The following is a 22,546-nucleotide window of genomic DNA, read 5'->3' as shown; positions in this document are numbered from 1 at the left end:
TAATAGCTTCGTGGATATTGTGTTTGTTTAAATGTATTATTCCGATACTTTATAAGACTAAAACGGTTCATTACCTTGCATTCCAACACCAGTACATAAAAGCTCAATCTGATTGTTAGATCCTTCCGGTAAGTTATAACGGTTTGCTTTAATAATACATGAACCATATTAGACTCTGAAAACGCACACACTTGAAAGTTGCGCGAACATTTTAAGTTCGTTAAAAGCAAAATGAAAACAATTTAAATACTCAACTCATGACCTCTGAAAGGAAACTGTTTACTTGTCAGAGGACCAAATGTGAACGAAATTAACACAAAAAGCAAATTCAAATCTCGTGAAACCAAGGTCATGTACACAAATTAATAACATCATTCTAAACAGAATCTATTTTGAAATGTGTTTATCACAATCTATGTAGTTACTCTAACATTATAATTAACCATTACAAAGATAGTTTTATACTGGAAAACCAAGTTGTTAAATTGCTTGGCCACTGATTTCATTTTAATGGCGCATCATTCTCAAACAAAATAACGGGATCTTGAATTCGTTTATCACTGCCATTTTTCATTGTTCGGATGGATGTAGCAGAGATTGTTAAAGGGCCTTACATAAAACAGCATATTAAGTATATCATATCTTCTTGTTTGAGGTTGACTTCCTAGTGTAAACAAACGAAAATAATAAAGTACGCTGCGCTTAGTGGCCATATCACATATTATCTTAACAACTTAGTGGCCATATCACAGATTATTTTAAAAACTAAGTGGCCATATCATAGATTATTTTAACAACTTAGTGGCCATATCACAGATTATTTTAACAACTTAGTGGCAATATTATAGATTATTTTAACAACTTAGTGGCCATATCACAGATTATTTTAACAACTTAGTGGCCATATCACAGATTATTTTAACAACTTAGTGGCAATATCACAGATTACTTTAACAACTTATTGGCCATATCACATATTTTTTTAACAACTTATTGGCCATATCACAGATTATTTTAACAACTTAGTGGCCATATCATAGATTATTTTAACAACTTAGTGGCCATATCACAGATTATTTTAACAACTCATTGGCCATATCACAGATTATTTTAACAACTTAGTGGCAATATTACAGATTATTTTTACAACTTAGTGGCCATATCACAGATTATTTTAACAACTTAGTGGCAATATCACAGATTACTTTAACAACTTATTGGCCATATCACAGATTATTTTAACAACTTATTGGCCATATCACAGATTATTTTAACAACTTAGTGGCCATATCACAGATTATTTTAACAACTTAGAAAATCAGTATAAGGAGTATATATATATATATATATATATATATATATATATATATATATATATATATATATATATAACAAGGTATCCAACTCAAAATCACCCCAATACGGGGTACATCGCTTTGAACAGCCATATCTTCATCAATTGTGCAGCGATTTTCACGATCTCGGTCTTATTCAACGCAGAAATGAATTTCCTTTCTGGAAATGTATTGTCTTGCAATATTTTTACAAATGCTGGGTCAACTTTTAAGAAATAACACGATACACAACTCACATGACCCAGTTAACAATGATCATGCACGAGTTGTGTATCGTGTTATTTCTTAAAAGTTGACAAGCATTTGTAAAAATATTGCAAGGCATATACATTTCCAGAAAGGAAACATGTTTAAAGACCATTGACCAATAGAATGTTTGATGTTTATATTTTATTGAATGAGTCGAAAATTACGTTCCCTTCAATATGAATTTGCCGCTAGAGGCGCTCTAGAAGCACGAGGATATTCGTGCATGGTTGAAACGTGGTCAGTTTTTGTCATTCAGCTTTGGGAACTCGCACGGTAAACATGTTATTTTTATAGAAATGTCTTAATATATCATACGATGGAAATTATATATGAAATTGAATAATTGATATTTGTATTGAACTAAATTTACATAGAATGTCTCTATGAAGACTGTTAGAAAGATTGTAGTATGTGATGTATGTTTGACGGTTTGATGATGGTTATTATATTAAAGGTACCGTCAACTACGATCGAATGACGAACACAGATAAGTTCTAAAATACCGTATTTTTAACAATTATTAGTGTATATTGATTAAAATGTCATGACTGGTATATTACACTACTTTAACAAAGTTCATATTTTCAGTATATTCGGTAATACAATTTCGCGATGTGAAATCGAAAGTACATCGCGAAAATAGGTTACATAACGATATACACACTATAAATAACGCAAGTATATTGATCATTTTATATATAATATATATACCATTCACTACACATGCACAATTTGCATTCCTGGGTTTACCACGTGACGATGATGATCAATCTACTGGCGTTAACTGGTAGATACCTGGTACCGGTACCCAGTAAAATGTATTACCTAATATACTGAACATATGAAAGCTTAACAACTTTTTTTTTAAAGTAATGTCATGTACCAATCGTGATATTTTAATCAATATAAACTAATAATTGTAAAAAAGTACGGTATTTTAGAACTTTTCTTTTTTCGTCATTCGTGGTTGACGGTACCTTTAGGTATAATAATAAATGGATAGCCGGTATGCCCAACGGCTAGTACCGAAAGTCAGAGTTTTTGTTTGTTTGCTATATAGGCTAAGGAGGGATGTAAGGGAACTTCAGTGATCGAAAACAGCCAGTTACATTTCCACGTGAATCATTCGCAGTTTTCAGACTCCATTTCCAGTCTCTGATTTGATTGCAATTTTCACTTCTTTATTATCTGTTTTCTAAGGAACGTGTAGGCCACTGTCTACATGGTAACGGCCTTTAGAAAACAACAACCCTGAATATTATTGTTTTCAGAAATTAAACCACAGTTTTCAATATGCAGTCGGTTCTGTTTTTGGCGATAGCCTCGTGTGTGCTGGCGATGGTCCGTGCTCGTAAGTAGATTTTCTAGATTTAAGATAAAATGTCTGAACAGTTGATACCTTACCAGTCTGTCGTATTAAAACGACGTATTAAAGGGTCATTTTCACAGATTTTGGCATTTTTTGCTTTCTAATGATAAATGTAAACATTGGATCTAAAATTCTCCAGTAAAAAATCAAGAATAAAATTTAAAAAAGAAAAAAGGTAACCCTCAGCAGGGTTCGAACCACTGACCCCTGGAGTCCTGGAGTAAAAAGACTCCCGCTTACACCACTCGGACCAGTCGTGCTCATACTATCGGCTGATGTATTTTTTACTTATATGAGCAAACCTCGTGGTTTCCCAAATATAACGACAACAACAGAACTTTCCAAATTATTCAATCGTTTCGCGTTGCTACGCTTTATAATTTTCAGGTTTTCAAATCATCAACATATGCATTATAAAGCATATTTTAGAGCATGGTAAATGTTCAGTATTACTTTTTTCTCGTAGATATCATAACTAAAACGAACATCTGCGAATCTGAAACAACTTTTTAAAATTTTGTCCATTTACCAAAACGTGAAAGGTCCATTTAATACGACGAAATAATACAATTCTCAAAACATTATATTGATAAATTTACAAAACGCTTACATGCTATAATATGTGTTGTGTCCACTTTCAGAGGCCACGGTGTGCGCGTGTCCGTTTTCATGGATGCCCGTATGTGGATCTAATGGCGTCACATATGGCAACACGTGTCAAATGAAATGCGCGTATGTTATATAATATCATTACTTAAACAAACTTACGTATCTTTAATACGAAGTGAATGAATAGTGGTGATATAGTGGTAATATTAATTGTAAGTTTGAGGGGTTTAATACGAAGGAAGGGATTTTATTGACACTCGCACTATAGGATTTGAAACAGGCCGTGAGGGCGTAGTAAGTTATGTTGTTCTTTTGGCCAGAATTTTTATACTCCTGTTAAAAGTCCATAATCGATATTGAATCCTAGGAACATGGTTATAAATTTCATTTTCTGAAAATTTCGATATAATAATTTCTTAAGTAACAAAACAAATTCCTGGTACGTATGTTACTGACATGGCTTCTAACTTGTGCATGTACTGTCTAAACGATGGACACGGATATCAACGAAGGCATATCTAAGCTTTCTGTTCATCAATCACATATAGACAATACATATATCGAAGTATTTTGACATATATTGTTTGTGAAGGTGTTGATACACATAGACACGATTTATTTTTATTTTGTAAGGGGCGTTACACTGAAATCGGAAGGCGTATGCCCCAAGGTATGCCCCTGTCCCCGCAACTACAAGCCCGTGTGTGGAGCTGACGGCACCACATACGGCAATCGTTGTCTGCTCGATTGCCAGTAAGTCAAATAGTACCAGATTCCAAAGCGAAAAACATCGCATGTATACATTAAGTTGTATAAATACACTCGTTGCGATAAAATGAGTCTATCTTAAGCGCAATTGGCGCAAAGTTTATGAAATAAATCACCTGTTTTTCTAAATATCAATGCTTTTAAAGAAAGTATACAATCTTTTTGTTTTCGTCAACAGCATGGTTCCTTGATAGTCTTGCTTTATAATGATTTTTAGGAATGTCCTCATGAAATCGGAAGGCGAATGCCCTAAGGAATGCACCTGTCCACGTGACTACAGGCCCGTGTGTGGGGAGGACGGGGTCACATACAGTAACCGTTGTCTGCTAGAGTGCAAGTAAGTGGTACATAAAAAACTGTAAATAAATTAAATTGAAAAAAAGGACGTCGTCACCTATAACAACCGATGTTTAATGGATTGCCAGTAAGAACCCGGTCATATATAAGGGCACAGTGTCTAAAGTTTATTTCAGTCGAACTCTTAAAATGATTTTCACAACAAATTTAGGCTTGAATATTGTACGTATTTTCATTGACCAAAGCTTTATCTTCGTCTTAATATTGACATATTTAACTAATAAAAAACGGGACCTTAATTTTACTTGGCCAGAGCTTCACCTAAGTCTTTAAGTATTTAACGCATGAAAACCAAGGCTAACACGTTTCAGACATTGGCCAAAGATTTTATCTTAAAATAGTTAAACAATTAAAATCCTGGATAAATTTCATAGGCATTTTCATTGGCAATTGGTTCAGGATTACACCAAGCTATGATTTATCAACATATGATTTAATATACAAGTATTAATTTGCTAATGCTATTTTATTTTTTCACTTTGCAGAGGTGTGGAGCTCGGATATTTCGGACAGTGTTAGAATGTCAAAAGCACTTGGGCGAAATTATTTACATGATAGATTAGAAAATAAAACTAAATAATATTATACAACGTGTTCACGTTTGTGTCTTTTTATGCCCCCGGTTGGGTGGCATATAGCAGTTGAACTGTCAGTCCGTCTGTCTGTCAGTCTGTAATTCCGTCCAAAAATATAAACATTGGCAATAAATTTGCCATATTGAAGATAGCAACTTGATATTTGGCATGCATGTGTATCTCCGGTATGACTAAAATACGAAAACAGTACTGTTTTCGCGAAAACAGTACTGTTTTCGCGAAAACAGTACTGTTTTCGCGAAAACAGTAACATGTACCGAAAACAGTTAGAATTCCCAACTTTACAGCGTGAAAGTGGCGTTAAACTATGATTTTGCGTTAAACTATGATTTTGATGAATGTTTACAACAGAACGCAAACTGATGCTTTATATTAATTATTACTTTTCTACGACAAGCATGTTATTACTGTTTTAAATGAAAGAATTATATAATACGAGGACATAATACCGAAAACAGTAACATGTACCGAAAACAGTTAGATTTCCCATCTTTACATCGTGATAGTGGCGTTAAACTATGATTTTAATTAAAAAATCCACATTTATTTTCTTTTTTTGATATACGAAAACAGTAAAATGTACGCCCGAAAACAGTGTATTATTATATGAAAACAGTGAATATTAAGACTAAAACATCGCTTTTTCCTATGCCATTGCCCTAAGGGATTTATCTGCATTATTATTTTAATCCGGTCATAAAAATGTTGATCGAAGAGACACCAGACTGATAAGTGAAAATATGGGAAGAAATCTGCTAAAATAACGCTTTAAAATGTACTGTCCGAAAAGTAAGAATCACCAAAAATATTAACCGAATACTTAGAGTAATTGCGGTATGTGTCATGCGAATGAACGTAAAATGCCAGATGTTTTGTAGTAAAATAGAAATTTGAGCAATATTTGTAAGAATATTGAGTATTGTAGGAATTATATCCTTTGCTTACGTTACTCATTTTTTTTAAATTGTACATTTTATATTTATTCGCACTAGTAATTTTGGACTGTAATTTTGTTGTTATGAAATCTTTTGATTTGAGAGGACATACAATTATTTAAGCAATTTGACAAACGATCAGGGTTTTGATAATGATTATGTTTACAATTATTATTAAATGAGCCCAGAAAATATGTAAAGATACGGCTAGCAAATTTCTGTGTTAAAGCATTTCAACGTAGAGCCGATTATATGAGTCGCGTTCTGATAAAACTGGGCATAATGCATGTGCGTAAAGTGTCGTCCGAGATATGCCTGTTCAGTCCGCACATGCATTATGCCCAGTTTTATCAGATCGCGACTCATATTATCGTGCTTGTATCCCTTTCAATTATACACACGCATTCAGAAGTGTTTTTTACTGTAATTTTGTTGTCATGGAATCTTTGATTTGAAAGGACATACAATTATTTAAGCAATTTGACAAACAATCAGGGTTTTGATAGTGATTATGTTTACAATTATTATTAAATGAGACCAGAAAATATGTAAAGATACGACTAGCAAATTTCTGTGTTAAAGCATTTCAACGTAGAGCCGATTATATGAGTCGCGTTCTGATAAAACTGGGCATAATGCATGTGCGTAAAGTGTCGTCTGAGATTAGCCTGTTCAGACCGCACATGCATTATGCCCAGTTTTATCAGATCGCGACTCATATTATCGTGCTTGTATCCCTTTCAATTACACACGCATTCAGAAGTGTTTTTTTTCCATTCTTTACGGTATGCCATACCTGGAGTCATTTTAAATGCCAGGGCATCACGAAATCTCTTGAGAAAAGCTGGAATGATCAGAAGCTGGAATTCTACTGTATATCTTGTCGTAGTAATTCTGATGGCACTTTCGACTATGAATCTGGATTGCGTCGTCTTCATCGTGACTCAAAAGGCGGTATCGAAAAGCTAAACTCGGGCGTTAAGAGAGATAACCTGTTGCACAAGTACAAGTACTGGTCCGGAAACCATTTTGTTCCTCTAGTGAATACAAAACAACCAAGAACTACAGTTCAACCACTCCAGTATTTGACTGACAGTGCACCAGAAAACTCAGCTGATAAGCCATACATCCTCGATTCCGACGACGATTTCCCTTCGTTACCAGAAACCGAAGCTATACGAAAACCAACGGTCGGTAAGGGGAGTCTTTCGTCTCCACCTGGTGCTTTGAACGCCGGCGAACCCAGACTATCCACAGTATCCAAAGACGCTAAAAATGGAGAGATGTAGGGCCGTGCGAGGTACTGGTAATTTCAGATTGACGGAACAATTTAAACACCACCAAGTGTCCATCGACCATTGGGAGATGTTAACAGAAGAACAAAGAGAACGGAAAAAAAATAAATTCTTATGTGACTACGGGAAGTCTCACCCAAATGTAGTGGTTTCCACTGATGGATCAAGAACACTGATCAAAACACCCTCAGCCGGTAAAAAACCCTGCCAACGAAAAAGAAAACGAGCAGAGCGGTCAAGAACGCCATCCGCAAAAAGAAAACTTTAAAAATTGATGTCAAGCTGTTGCCTTAATTGTCGACACATTATGCATGAAATGTATTTCTGTATGCTGTGATTAAAATTCCCTTATGGTGGGATTATTTATAGGCATGTGACTTTAAAGCTGTTGTCTTGATTGTCGTTGCGATCAGCACATGTTTAAACTTTTAAACACGTTCCGATACCGAACGTCATAATTAATATGCATCTTATTATGAAATGTTATTTATTCCCATAATGTCTTTATGTAAAACATTTAATTTAATTTTGTCTACTCTACCAAAAATACCAATATTTAACATGGTGTTCATTAATAAAATATATATATTGATGATGTGTTCTTTTATATAACCATTGACTTAATTACAGGTACCGTCTTGAACATATTTGAATCTTCGCTCAAATGCTTTCTAACGTTATCATATATTAAAATCATGATTTAACGGAAATATTACGATGTAAAGGTAGGAAATCTAACTGTTTTCGGTAAATTTACTGTTTTCGCTATCATGTCCTCGTATTATATAATGCTTCCAATTAAAACAGTAACAACATGCTTATCGTACAAAAGAAATAATTAATATAAAGCCTCATTTAAATGCGTACTGTTGGTAACATTAATTAAAATCATAGTTTAACGCCACTATCACGATGTAAAGGTGGGAAATCTAACTGTTTTCGGTACATGTTACTAATTCGGTATCATGTCCTCGTATTATATAATGCTTTCATTTAAAACAGTAATAACATGCTTGTCGTAAAAAAGAAATAATTAATATAAAGCATCATTTTGCGTTCTGTTGTAAACATTCATCAAAATTATAGTTTAGCGCCACTATCACGCTGTAAAGTTGGGAATTCTGTTTTCGGTACATGTTACTGTTTTCGCGAAAACAGTACTGTTTTCGCGAAAACAGTTCTGTTTTCGTATTTTAGTCATACCCTGTGTATCTCATAGAGCTGCACATTTTGAGTGGTTCACTGTCAAGGTCATCCTTCAAATCCAAGGGAAGTAACAAGCTTTAAAGGGAGATATTTTCAATTTTATATAATTTGGCAGGTACATATCATTTTCACAAGGGAATTATTATTTTTAAAGGGATAATATATTTTTTTTTAAAGCGGCGCAGTAGAGGGCATTGTGTTTCTGACAAACACATCTCTTGTTTTATCTTACCGTGTTTATTTCCGCACCGGTTTGTGATTACATTATTTGCACAGTTTTATCAATTCGTCTACTGTTTGTTATCAACAGTTCGAAAATTGTTGAATATGCTTTTAAAGTACTTATAAATAAGTTTTATCTTGTATATTTGCAAGGGCATACCTGTAAGCTCTTTCATTCGCAATGTTACAGGTATGTAATCACAACACAAAGAAATGATTCGTTTCAAAACATGAAGTATCACATTTATTTTATACCGATATGATGTCTGATACCACAACAAATTGTCAAATAATCGATTTCCTTTACAATATGGTCTTAGTGTTTGATTAATTTGAAACGTGCAGTACATGAATTCTAGTAACGTTGTCATTTAATATCAATATGTGGAAGTGTGTTGGCTAAGCTAAACATACTATACTTAACAATATTCAGTTTTGTAGATTACATTTTAAGTAAGTTTGAATATATTCATGTTAACGACAGATTATTTACGAGTGGTATTTACGAGGTACTGTTAAATATAATTTCCCTATCTCGGGTACTTTAAAGTATACTTAAGAGTATCCGGGGTAGTTCGAAGTAGTAACAAGGATGCAACGAAAACTTCACAGGCGGATCCACAGCACTAGGTCTTTCTATATGAATGTTTTTGAATACAACTACAATGTACGTTATATACTCCCTTCAAGTACATGTACATGAACTAATACATATAAACATGTATGTATTTATGTATGAAATACTATATATTGAAAATAAAGTTTTGCAAGATGGAAAATAGGTCTCTCTTTGACTAATTATGCTTTCGAATACTTGTTTATGAGAGGGGGATTATGTCTTTCAGACATTTTATATCGTGTTCGTTATTCAATGCTTCTTTTTGTCCACTTGTTGTGTCACACTTTCGACCACTGGATTACCATCGCCGCTGTGCTACAACAACAGGGGCAACCTTCACAGACCTAGTTACAAACCGAGGGTTGTTCTGTGGCTGGGAAAGCGGTTCTGCACGGTAACAAAAAGTGCATGACAAAAAGTTCTAAAAAAGTGCATTCACGCTTCTCTATATGTTGGATATTGATCTCTTCGACGCGTGTTTTCTCCTTTTTTCTTACTGCCCGTTGACAGTTACTTCAGAACGAACCTACTCAAGTCAAAGGGTCGTTGTAAAATTTACTCGGAAGATTGTCACCAATGTCGCTGGATAAAGCGATGCGTCCGCGTCACACACATATATATATATATATATATATATATATATATATATATATATATATATATATATATATATATATATATATATATATATATATATATTAGAATATAATTCGTTTTAAGACCTATGCTGGGAAATTGGTACGTGCTTTCCGTCTAGAATTTTTCGTTTTTCTAAACATGCAGTTCAACTATGTTCACATAAACCTGATGGCACTCCATGCAATTAGCAAATATTTCCAATGGCCAGTAGAGAAAATGCATGCATTGTCAGATGATTTAGGTCTGTAAACTCGCAACGTTTTTAGCTCGACTATTATATATGAAATGTATATAGTGGAGCTATCCTACTCACCGCCGCGTCGGCGTGAGCGTGAGCGTGAGCGTTTGAATGTACAAGTTTGCGTACCACCACAAATATTTCCCTTGTCCCTTGACATATTGCTTTTATAGTTTGCATACTTATTTACGAACATGACCCCAATCTACAAACAAGAGCAGATAACTGTTTCAAGCATTTTGTAAAAATTATGACCATTTTTCCACTTAGAACATGCGTATTATTTATTAATCTTTGGTAAAGTTTGCGTACCACCTCAAATATATTTTTTTTGCATACTTCTTTACCAACATGAACCAAATCTATAATCAAGAGCAGACAACTGTATCAAGCATTTTGTAAGACTCGTGTTCCCTTTTTGTACTTAGAAAATCGAAAATTTGGTTAAGTTTTGTGTTAAGGCTCACTTTATTACTAGAGTATCAAAGCTTTTGCTTTTATACTTGCAACATTTACTATCATAAGGGGACTTTACAGGCAAAGTATATATATCTTTAGATAAATAATTATAATCAGGAGATGTTTTGCATGAACATGATTCAATAGCAAATAATGTTCATTTCTGCTTCTTTACTGCAAAACATGGGGAGAGATTGTCTTAAGATGATTATTTCTGGCTTACATGTCATATTCAACTCTCACCCTGGTCTGTCAAAGGTCAATTTGAAAGGTAAAAGGTTAAAGATTCGTATTTGTAAATCACGTTTTCATGTAAAAAAAAAATCCACACCTGCAGGTGTCTTTTGCCCTTATTTTGAGGAAAAAACTAATTTTTTACATTAATGATTTGTTAGAAAACATTATTGAAAATCAGGGGAATCATCATTTTTAAGGGAAAACAGGATTCTTATGTTATTAAGATTATATCTCACAGAACAAGATGACGTTTTTCCAACAGCAACCACTTTTTTTAATTAAAATTATTTACAATTTTAGTCTGAACATTAAAGAATTGTGTTTTCATCTATGAACGTTTAACCAAATGTTAATAAAATTTTTAAGTATTTTGTGTCATGACCTGATGAATATTGTTGGTATTACTTTTAGTAGTATGATGAATATTATATTCTATATGATGAATATGATGAATATTATATATGACAAATATTGTATCATATAGGCTGCTGTGTTTCACTATAACAATTTTATTAAAATTCACCCAAACCAAACCAAAATATGAACCTATATCTCACCTCCTACACAAATGACCTAATCCGATTGGCTTAGAGCGGTCACGTACCCATGGAGCATTTTCCATACACCCCGAGTAATGTCCATACTACCCGAGTTTTCAGTTGAGATTTAATCGTTACACGGTTAGTAACTGACAGTGTATGGGATATACACCCTCAGTAATTTCATACCATACGAGATCGAAGCTCGATTTTGGTATTAAATTACTGAGGGTGTATATCCCATACACCGTCAGTTACTAACAGTGTTAATAATAATTCCTTTTTTATATGAAATATGTTTATTTTCAATGCTCATTATGCTCTCTTTTATATTCTGCACAGGATACTACAGACCTCAGATCCATCCATGAGGGCCAAGATCCACAAACTGGTTCAAGCCGGCTTGCTGCAGTTCCAGGGCTGATTGTCACATTATATAACAAAGTGTAAATCCTGCTCTCTGTGATAGATCATGTGACATATCATGTGATAGATCATGTGACACATCAGCTAATGTCAGACCTTCTCACAGCCGCACCCTGCTACAGGCATTTGTTTGTGTCATGTGTTACATTGCTGTGAGGCAACTTTGCCTGCATTCAAAACAGGACCAGAGAGCTGAAAACTCAAAGCAGCAACTAAAGCTAATAGTGTTTTTTATTATTATTTTGGTTTAACCCTTTGCATGCTGGGAAATTTGTCGTCTGCTAAAATGTCGTCTGCTGAATTTCTAAAATTAGGATTTTCTTCGATTTTTTTTAAAGAATACTATCAGAATAGCAAACAGTTTGGATCCTTATGAGACGCCACGTTCTGTGGCGTCTCATCTGGATCCAAACTGTTTGCAAAGGCCTTTAAAATTCGGTTCCAGCACTGAAAGGCTTAAGCTATAACTGTAAATGAAATAATCAAATTTTAATCTATGTTTTTGTTGTAAACTCATAAAAAGTTTGATTTTTTTTTCAAATGTAAGATAATCATATTGCTTCTTGAATGTTATTTATGTATTTACTAAGCTGGCTCAATTGTCAGTAAGGTTTTGGTCAACTGAGTCCAGCAATAGAATGATATGGCTTGTGACTGCTGCTCATGATACATTATGGTTGTAACATACTTTAACCATATAATAAATTGTGTATGTAACTGGTTGCACAATCTCACATGGGATTAATAAGTCTAAATTATTAGGTCATCTATGACACTAATGGGGTTAAAGAATGATTTATATGCTTTATGCGCCATAGACTGCAGGTTGTATACTGAACTTCATTTGTTATTTTTATGAAACTTACTATTTTACACGATAAGGCTCAGCCTATCTGTATTATATAAACTGTTATTAACTAAACAACGCTTTAACAACTTTACTCCTAAAAGAACACTTTCTGAGAAATGGTTTATTAAAATCGATATTCCACCGAATCCAACAAATTTTCATTATACTTTATGCTTTTTTTCACAGTTTATATACATTGTTAAAGAGTTTAACCAACGAATTTCGCTGAGACAATACGTCATTTAACAGTAAACAAGGAAAATTATCGATCATTTTCACTGATAATTTTCACTGTTTGAAACAGTGAAATTATCAGTTATAATTCACTGATGTTTCTCTATAAACCACTGGAAAGCATAAAATAAATTATATGTCTATTGTTCACTGTAATTAGGTTGCAAAACTACTAGACTGTTTTGCAATAAATTGCCATCATGAACACAAAAACTGATATAATAATATTGTAAGCATGAGTTGTCAATTCAAATGTTGGGTTCCGTGCAAAACATTACGTAAATGAACTCTTATTTTACAAAAATTACTTTTTTAACATTTGTATTACATGTATTTATACAATTTTTTACAGCCATCTGAAAGTGTTTGATTAAAAATTATTGTCCCGTAATGGTTAAAAACTTGCCTGTAGTAATTACAGTTGAAGTACACAAGGTGGTATGTTGACCTGCACACAAATACTGCTTAATTATTGATCTTCAAACAAATACAAATTAACAATTAGATGGTTTTACTTAATTTTGTTTTAAAGATATTTAGTTTCTATTACATAATGGAAAATCATTCTTGCTTGTCAGTACATTCTAAAATATTGTCAGTTAGAGGTCAAGTTGCATTAGGCAGGGGAAATGTTAACAACCTAACACTCTGAAACTAAATGCAAGTTTGTTACTGACAATATTGTCAGTAATATGTTGTGTTTATTACTTATATGTAACAAAACTCTGATATATTTATCAAGGATAATAAACAATTAAAACGTTTTTGTTATTTATGTATTTAATTTACATTATTTCAATGTATAATAAAAAGTGAATGTTTAATTTCCAATAAATGGATAAAGATATATCTACTTGAGATTGCATATGTTGATATTTGAGATCATGTTCTACATAATATCAATTGCATTGAAATCATCAGTCCATGACGCTCTTACTTGTCTGTACCACCTGCAAGTATGGCGCGATTGGTCATTGTCGGCTCGGGTACTACTTACATGTACCTCGGGTACTCTTAAATATACTTACATGTTTCCCGGGTACGGTGAATAAACTAAAACGTACCATCATTTGTGTGTGTTTTGTATCTTCGGAAATGTACGAAGATCTTTTTTTCAAGCAAAGCATATCGTATTTTATTATGCCCCCCCTTCGAAGAAGAGGGGGTATATTGCTTTGCACATGTCGGTCGGTCTGTCGGTATGTCGGTCTGTCGGTCGGTCCACCAGGTGGTTTCCGGATGATAACTTAAGAACGCTTGTGGCTTTGATCATGAAACTTCATAGCTACATTGATCATGACTCGCAGATGACCCCTATTGATTTTGAGGTCACTAGGTCTAAGGTCAAGGTCACGGTGACCCGAAATAGTAAAACGGTTTTCGGATGATAACTCAAGAACGCTTAGGCCTAGGATCATGAAACTTGATAGGTAGATTGATCATGACTTGCAATTGACTTCTATTGATTTTCAGGTCACTAGGTCAAAGGTCAAGGTCACAGTGACCCCAAATAGTAAAATGGTTTCCGGATGATAACTCAAGAACGCTTAGGCCTAGGATCATGAAACTTGATAGGTAGATTGATCATGACTCTCAGATGACCCCTATTGGTTTTCAGGTCACTAGGTCAAAGGTCAAGGTCACAGTGACCCGAAATAGTAAAATGGTTTCCGGATGATAACTCAAGAACGCTTATGCCTAGGATCATGAAACTTCATAGGTAGATTGATAATGGTTAGCAGATGACCCAATTGATTTTCAGATCACTAGGTCAAAGGTCATGGTCACGGTGAACCGAAATAGTAAAATGGTTTTCGGATGATAACTCAAGAACGCTTATGCCTAGGATCATGAAACTTCATATGTACATTGATCATGACTCGCAAATGACCCCTATTGATTTTCAGGTCACTAGGTCAAAGGTCAAGGTCACGGTGATCCGAAATAGTAAAATGGTTTCCGGATGATAACTCAAGAACGCTTATTCCTAGGATCATGAAACTTGATAGGTAGATTGATCATGACTCGCAGATGACCCCTATTGATTTTCAGGTCACTAGGTCAAAGGTCAAGGTCACCGTGATCCGAAATAGTAAAATGATTTCCGGATTATAACTCAAGAACGCTTATGGCTAGGATCATGAAACTTCATAGGTACATTGATCATGACTGTGAGATGACCCCTATTGATTTTCAGGTCACTAGTTTTCACTTTATTTTTAAATTAACATAAGCTTGTTAAAAAAACACACACTATTTAACATGTTTGAAACAATCACGTTAGAGCTTATTTAAATGTTTATAAATAACGCATGAAGGTAAACAATATTTTGCATTTGAAATAATTTTGTGACCTTTTTTTAAGATGAGTAAAATTCGGATGTAACTGTTTTTGGACTGCAGTGTCACAGTTTATTTTGAGAATTTACGATGTTTTGAATTCGTCCAAAAATATGTGACATAAAAGTTCTTGTATTGTTATTTCATTCTAGTCTGTTAAACGTTTCATAAAGTGACAGCTTTGAAACCATGTGTCAGGACAGGCCCGTCAAACTATGGATTCCTGAGTTGCCGAATGTCATTGTCAATAACATCTCCCCAAAGGAAAGCCGCATCTGTTGTAGCGATGTGCAAATACGGCACTAACGAACATAGAGGCACTGTTATCCATCTGCCACCAACAACAAGAGAGAAGCTTGTCACAGCGCTACTGTTTTTTTCGGAACACGTTTTTCAGACAAATACAGCGCGGTCCACAGGTGGTTTGCGTGTTGCTATGATATTAATTAGTGAAAACATCATTTTGAATGATAAATAATCATATTATAACGAAAAAATTAACTTTTTTGAAAAACAAAATCATTATCAAATATATATATATAACAAGGTATCCAACTCAAAATCACCCCAAAACGGGGTGCATCGCTTTGAACAGCCATATCTTCATCAATTGTGCAGCGATTTTCAGGATCTCGGTCTTATTCAACGCATATATGTCTTGCAATATTTTTACAAATGCTGGGTCAACTTTTAAGAACTAACACGATACACAACTCGCATGGCCCAGTTGACAATGATCATGCACGAGTTGTGTATCGTGTTATTTCTTAAAAGTTGACCCAGCATTTGTAAAAATATTGCAAAACATATACATTTCCAGAAAGAAAATTCATTTCTGCGTTGAATAAGACCAAGATCGTGAAAATCGCTGCACAATTGATGAAAATATGGCTGTTCAAAGCGATGCACCCCGTTTTGGGGTGATTTTGAGTTGCATACCTTGTTATATATATATTTGATAGGGATTTTTTCCATAAAATTTAATTTTTCGTTATAATATGATTATTTATCATTCAAAATGATGTTTTCACTAATTAATATCATAGCCACACGCTAACCACCTGTGGCGCTGTCTAGCTGTACTCGAAATTAATCGTCATACTGCATCGCGCGTGTCCATTGGTCAGGTTACTGACGTCTCTTGCGGCCATGGTCCAGCTGTCCGCTACCGGCCATGGTCCAGCTGTCCGCTAGAAATAGCGATAGGTGATCACCGCAGGCGTGCAATTCTAGAATATAAATGCACAGGACGTTTGGAATGAACGTCAAAAGGATTGTGGCTGTTTAATCAAACACAGGTATGACTTTTAAGTGATGTTTGTGTTTGTACGTGCACGTGTTTGCTTTACTGTATCCTTTTATATAAGCGGTATTTGAAATAATTGTAATGCTTTTTTTACACATGAAATTTAAATATTGAAGGTGATATTTTTGGTAAATACACCTTAATTACAGTAACACATTGTATAATATAGAGGATATTTGCTGGATTCGGTGGATTATCGATTTTAATTCACGAGTGATCATAGAAAATAATATTTTCACGAGTGGCTCAGCCTCGAGTGAAAATATATATTTTATATGATCACGAGTGAATTAAAATCGATAATCCACCGAACCCAACAAATTTTCTTTTTATTTTATGCTTTTTTTCAGAGTTTATATTCATTGTTAAAGAGTTTAACTAAAGAATTTCGCTGGGAAAATGACGTCATTTCGTAAAAAAATGACGTCATTTAACATAAACAGTGAAAATTATCGATTATTTTCACTGATAATTTGCATTGTTTGAAACAGTGAAAATATCAGTTTTAATTCACGGATATTTCTCTATAAAACACCGGAAAGCATAAAATAAATGGATATAATGTATTGCGTCCGACGGTCGATGTGCTTGCAATCATGATGTTGCACATCGTTTTTTTCAGATTCAATCGTTTATTCAAATAGTAAAAAGGTATGTAATAACATGTAAATTCGTCATGTAAAAACTTGAAAAAGAAAATTATTGCGTATAACAGATTAAAATATCGATAAGTTTGTACAATCGCAATATACTGAATATAACCAATCTACAATGAATCTATGAAATGAAACAATTATATGCAAATATCTACTTATATATTAACCTTGAGTCGAGTAGTTTCCAATACAATTTCTTGACCAATAATACTTAAATAATGATACATGTTGTAATTAATAATACTTAATTTTATCACTTCACGTTTCCGAATGATGAACTAATGTTTATTTTTTATATAAATGTAACTGACATCTGAAATTCATTAAATACAGTTGGATGCTTTTGTTTCTTGACCTTATTGTTGATATTCCAAACCATTCTCGGTAATTTCGTTGTGATTTCATAGTGTGACTAAATGCCTCTGTCTCATAATGATACCAACCACAATCAGAGATCCTCAAGATTTGGATCAACGTTAACTTAATATGATATGAAAATCAAAGAACATCACGATATTAACAGATGATGAGTAGATATGAAATAAGTGAACCTTTTTTATGAATATTCAAGTAAACTATTATATTTTTTGTTTTTGGCAATTAAACAGTTTTTCAAATGGAATATACTTTTTCATTTATATAGAAGCGGCCACTATGTCAACGTACGCGTAAGGTTTCCCGATCTATTCGGGTTTTCAATAACACGTTCTCATGCTTATGAGTATACCAGAAAATAATACCTGCTTTATCAAAGGTTGGCGAAGAGTTGCCATGTAAATTATGTCTTGATCAAACACCACATGAGCGATGTAGCAGTGTTGAGCATCGGCTCAGCGCTCTACCAACTCAGCTTACAGAGCAGTCTTTTACAGATCATACATATAGTTAAACTTTTCTTATAAACACTTATAAATGAACATGTTTAAAGACCATTGACTAATAGAATGTTTGATGTTTATATTTTATTGAATGAGTCGAAAATTACGTTCCCTTCAGTATGAATTTGCCGCTAGAGGCGCTCTAGAAGCACGAGGATATTCGTGCATGGTTGAAACGTGGTCAGTTTTTGTCATTCAGCTTTGGGAACTCGCACGGTATACATATTATTTTTTTATAGAAATGTGTTAATATATCATATGATGGAAATTATATATGAAATTGAATAATTGATATTTGTATCGAACTAAATTTACATAGAATGTCTCTATGAAGACTGTTAGAAAGATTGTAGTATGTGATGTATGTTTGACGGTTTGATGATGGTTATTATAATATCGTCAACTACGATCGAATGACGAAAAAAGATAAGTTCTAAAATACCGTATTTTTAACAATTATTAGTTTATATTGATTAAAATATCATGACTGGTATATTACACTACTTGAAAAAAGTTCATATTTTCAGTATATTCGGTAATACAATTTCGCGATTTGAAATCGAAAGTACATCGCGAAAATAGGTTACATAACGATATACACACTCTAAATAACGCAAGTATATTGATCATTTTATATATAAAATATATACCATTCACTACACATGCACAATTTGCATTCCTGGGTTTACCACGTGACGATGATGATCAATCTACTGGCGTTAACTGGTAGTTACCTGGTACCGGTACCCAGTAAAATGTATTACCTAATATACTGAACATATGAAAGCTTAACAACTTTTTTTAAGTAATGTCATATACCACTCGTGATATTTTAATCAATATAAACTTATAATTGTAAAAAAGTAAGGTATTTTAGCCCAACGGCTAGTACCGAAAGTCAGAGTTTTTGTTTGTTTGCTATATAGGCTAAGGAGGGATGTGAGGGAACTTCAGTGGTCGAAAACAGCCAGTTACATTTCCACGTGAATCATACTCAGTTTTCAGACTCCATTTCCAGTCTCTGATTTTATTGCAATTTTCACTTCTTTATTATCTATTTTCTAAGGAACGTGTAGGCCACTGTCTACATGGTAACGGCCTTTAGAAAACAACAACCATGAATATTATTGATTGTTTTCAGAAATTAAACCACAGTTTTCAATATGCAGTCGGTTCTGTTCTTGGCGATAGCCTCGTGTGTGCTGGCGATGGTCCGTGCTCGTAAGTAGATTTTCTTGATTAAAGATAAAATGTCTGAACAGTTGATACCTTACCAGTCTGTCGTATTAAAACGACGTATCAAAGGGTCATTTTCACAGATTTTGGCATTTTTTGCTTTCTAATGATAAATGTAAAAATTGGATCTAAAATTCGTCAGTAAAAAATCAAGAATAAAATTTAAAATAGAAACAGGTAACCCTCAGCAGGGTTCGAACCACTGATCACTGGAATCCTGGAGTAAAAAGACTCCCGCTTACACCACTCGACCATTCGTGCTCATACTATCGGCTGATGTATTTTTTTACTTATATGAGCAAACCTCGTGGTTTCCCAAATATAACGACAACAACAGAACTTTCCAAATTATTCAATCGTTTCGCGTTGGTACGCTTTATAATTTTCAGGTTTTCAAATCATCACTATATGCAAATTAAAGGATATTTAGAGCATGGCAAATGTTCAGTATTACTATTTCCTCGCAGATATCATTAATAAAACGAACATTTGCAAATCTGAAAAACCTTTTTTTAATTTTGTCCATTTACCAAAACGTGAAAGGTCCATTTAATACGACGTAATAATACAATTCTCAAAACATTATATTGATATATTTACAAAACGCTTACATGCTATAAAATGTGTTGTGTTCACTTTCAGAGGCCACGGTGTGCGCGTGTCCGTTTTCATGGATGCCCGTATGTGGATCTAATGGCGTCACATATGGCAACACGTGTCAAATGAAATGCGCGTATGTTATATAATATCATTACTAAAACAAACTTACGTATCTTTAATACGAAGTGAATTAATAGTGGTGATATATTGGTAATATTAAAAGAAAATATCTTTATTGAATCCTTTATTGTAAGTTTGAGGGGTTTAATACGAAGGAAGGGATTTTATTGACACTCACACTATAGGCGTAGAATCAGGCCGTGAGGGCGTAGTAAGTTATGTTGTTCTTTTGGCCAGAATTTTTATACTCCTGTTAAAAGTCCATAATCGATATTGAATCCTAGGAACATGGTTATAAATTTCATTTTCTGAAAATTTCGATAAAATAATTTCTTAAGTAACAAAACAAATTCCTGGTACGTATGTTACTGACGTGGCTTCTAACTTGTGCATGTACTGTCTAAACGATGGACTCGGATATCAACGAAGGCATTTCTAAGCTTTCTGTTCATCAATCCCATATAGACAATACATATATCGACGTATTTTGACATATATTGTTTGTGAAGGTGTTGATACACATAGATATAATTTATTTTAATTTTGTAAGGGGCGTGACACTTAAATCGGAAGGCGTATGCCCCAAGGTATGCCCCTGTCCCCGCAACTACCAGCCCGTGTGTGGAGCTGACGGCACCACATACGGCAATCGTTGTCTGCTCGATTGCCAGTAAGTCACATAGTACCAGATTCCAAAGCGGAAAGCATCGCATGTATACATTTAGTTGTATAAATACACTCGTTGCGATAAAATGAAAGTCTATCTTAAGCTCAATGGGCGCAAAGTTTATAAACTTAATCATCTATTTTTTTTTCTAAATTTCAATGCTTTTATAGAAAGTATACAATCTTTTTGTTTTCTTCAACAAAATTGTTACTTTATAGTCTTGCTTAATTACGTTTTTTTAGGAATGTCGTCATGAAATCGGAAGGTGAATGCCCTAAGGAATGCCCCTGCCCACGTGACTACAGGCCCGTGTGTGGGGAGGACGGGGTCACATACAGTAACCGTTGTCTACTAGAGTGCCAGTAAGTGGTACCGGTACATGAAAACTGTAAACAAAATCATCTGAAAAAATGTTCAAAAAATTAATTGAAACAGAAATACTCCTGACCGAAAACATTTTTTCGTTACATGTACTTTTTTATACATGTGATTAAATCAACCATGCTAGACATTTATTAACAGTATGCATATTAATTTGCTGCAACCTTTCTCAGAAGAATGTGTTAAGCATTCCATTCTTTTAGGTAGGAGAAAGCACAGGGATTAAGCAGTAGAACAAGAACATGCAATACGAGTCTTTGCTTTATGCGTAATACATATAGTAAAATAATCACCAATTGCCATCATACAATTAAGGTCAATGCATTAATTAACACAAATCAGACAATCAATGTTAAATGATATTCGCGGCTTTCTACAGGGAATACTATTTATTTATGCTAAACTCGTATTTATTTTTAGGGGAGTGCGCATGAAATCGAACGGACAGTGCCCTAAGCTGTGCCCCTGTCCCCGTATCTACACCCCTATGTGCGGAAAGGACGGCGTCACCTATAACAACCGATGTTTGATGGATTGCCAGTAAGAACCCTGTCATATATAAGGGCACATTGTCTAAAGTTTATATCAGTCGAAATCTTTAAATGATTATCACAACAAATTAAGGCTTGAATATTGTACGTATTTTCATTAATCAAAGCTTTATCTTCACATTAATATTGACATACAGTATTTAACTAATGAAAAACGGGGCCTTAATTTTACAGGCATTTCGATTGGCCAGAACTTCACCTAAGTCTTGAACTATTTAGCATGCAAATCAAGGCTAACACTTTTCAGACATTTGCCAAAGATTTCATCTTAAAAAAGTTAAACAATTTAAATCCAGGATTAAATGTCATAGGCATTCTCATTGGCCGATGGTTCAAGTTCATAACAAGCTATGATTTAACAACATATGATTTTAATATTAAACCTTTTTTTAATATAAAGAAAACCATATGTCTTATAATGAATAAAAAAACAGCAACATATGATTTAATATACAAGTATTAAGTTGCTAATGCTATTTTATTTGTCATTTTGCAGGGGCGTGGAGCTCGGATATTTCGGACAGTGTTAAAATGTGAAAAGCCCTTGGACGAAATTATTTACTTGATAGATTAGAAAAATAATACTAAATAATATTATTCAACGTGTTC

General features: G+C 33.9%; 1 protein-coding gene across 5 annotated transcripts; it reads left to right on the top strand.

Moving 5' to 3' along the window:
* The first annotated feature begins 1,803 nt into the window (after positions 1-1,803).
* On the top strand, positions 1,804-22,543 carry LOC127853160 (serine protease inhibitor dipetalogastin-like). Of its 5 annotated transcripts, none has more exons than XM_052387414.1 (7): positions 1,828-1,877; positions 2,876-2,955; positions 3,615-3,705; positions 4,216-4,335; positions 21,248-21,367; positions 21,807-21,926; positions 22,434-22,543. In XM_052387414.1, exons 2-7 carry the CDS (start codon positions 2,898-2,900, stop codon positions 22,465-22,467), a joined length of 543 nt encoding a protein of 180 aa, XP_052243374.1. In that variant the 5' UTR covers positions 1,828-1,877; positions 2,876-2,897; the 3' UTR covers positions 22,468-22,543. The 5 variants fall into 5 exon arrangements, with proteins under 5 accessions (XP_052243376.1, XP_052243374.1, XP_052243373.1 ...); XM_052387413.1 differs by lacking the exon at positions 4,216-4,335 and adding an exon at positions 20,889-21,008 and having other exon boundaries at positions 1,855-1,877; XM_052387412.1 differs by lacking the exons at positions 1,828-1,877; positions 2,876-2,955; positions 3,615-3,705; positions 4,216-4,335 and adding exons at positions 18,516-18,598; positions 19,524-19,603; positions 20,261-20,351; positions 20,889-21,008.
* The last annotated feature ends 3 nt before the right edge of the window (positions 22,544-22,546 follow it).

Source organism: Dreissena polymorpha, chromosome 12, assembly GCF_020536995.1.
Source record: "Dreissena polymorpha isolate Duluth1 chromosome 12, UMN_Dpol_1.0, whole genome shotgun sequence".
Lineage (NCBI taxonomy): Eukaryota > Metazoa > Mollusca > Bivalvia > Myida > Dreissenidae > Dreissena > Dreissena polymorpha.
This window is presented reverse-complemented; position numbering and strand designations above follow the sequence as displayed.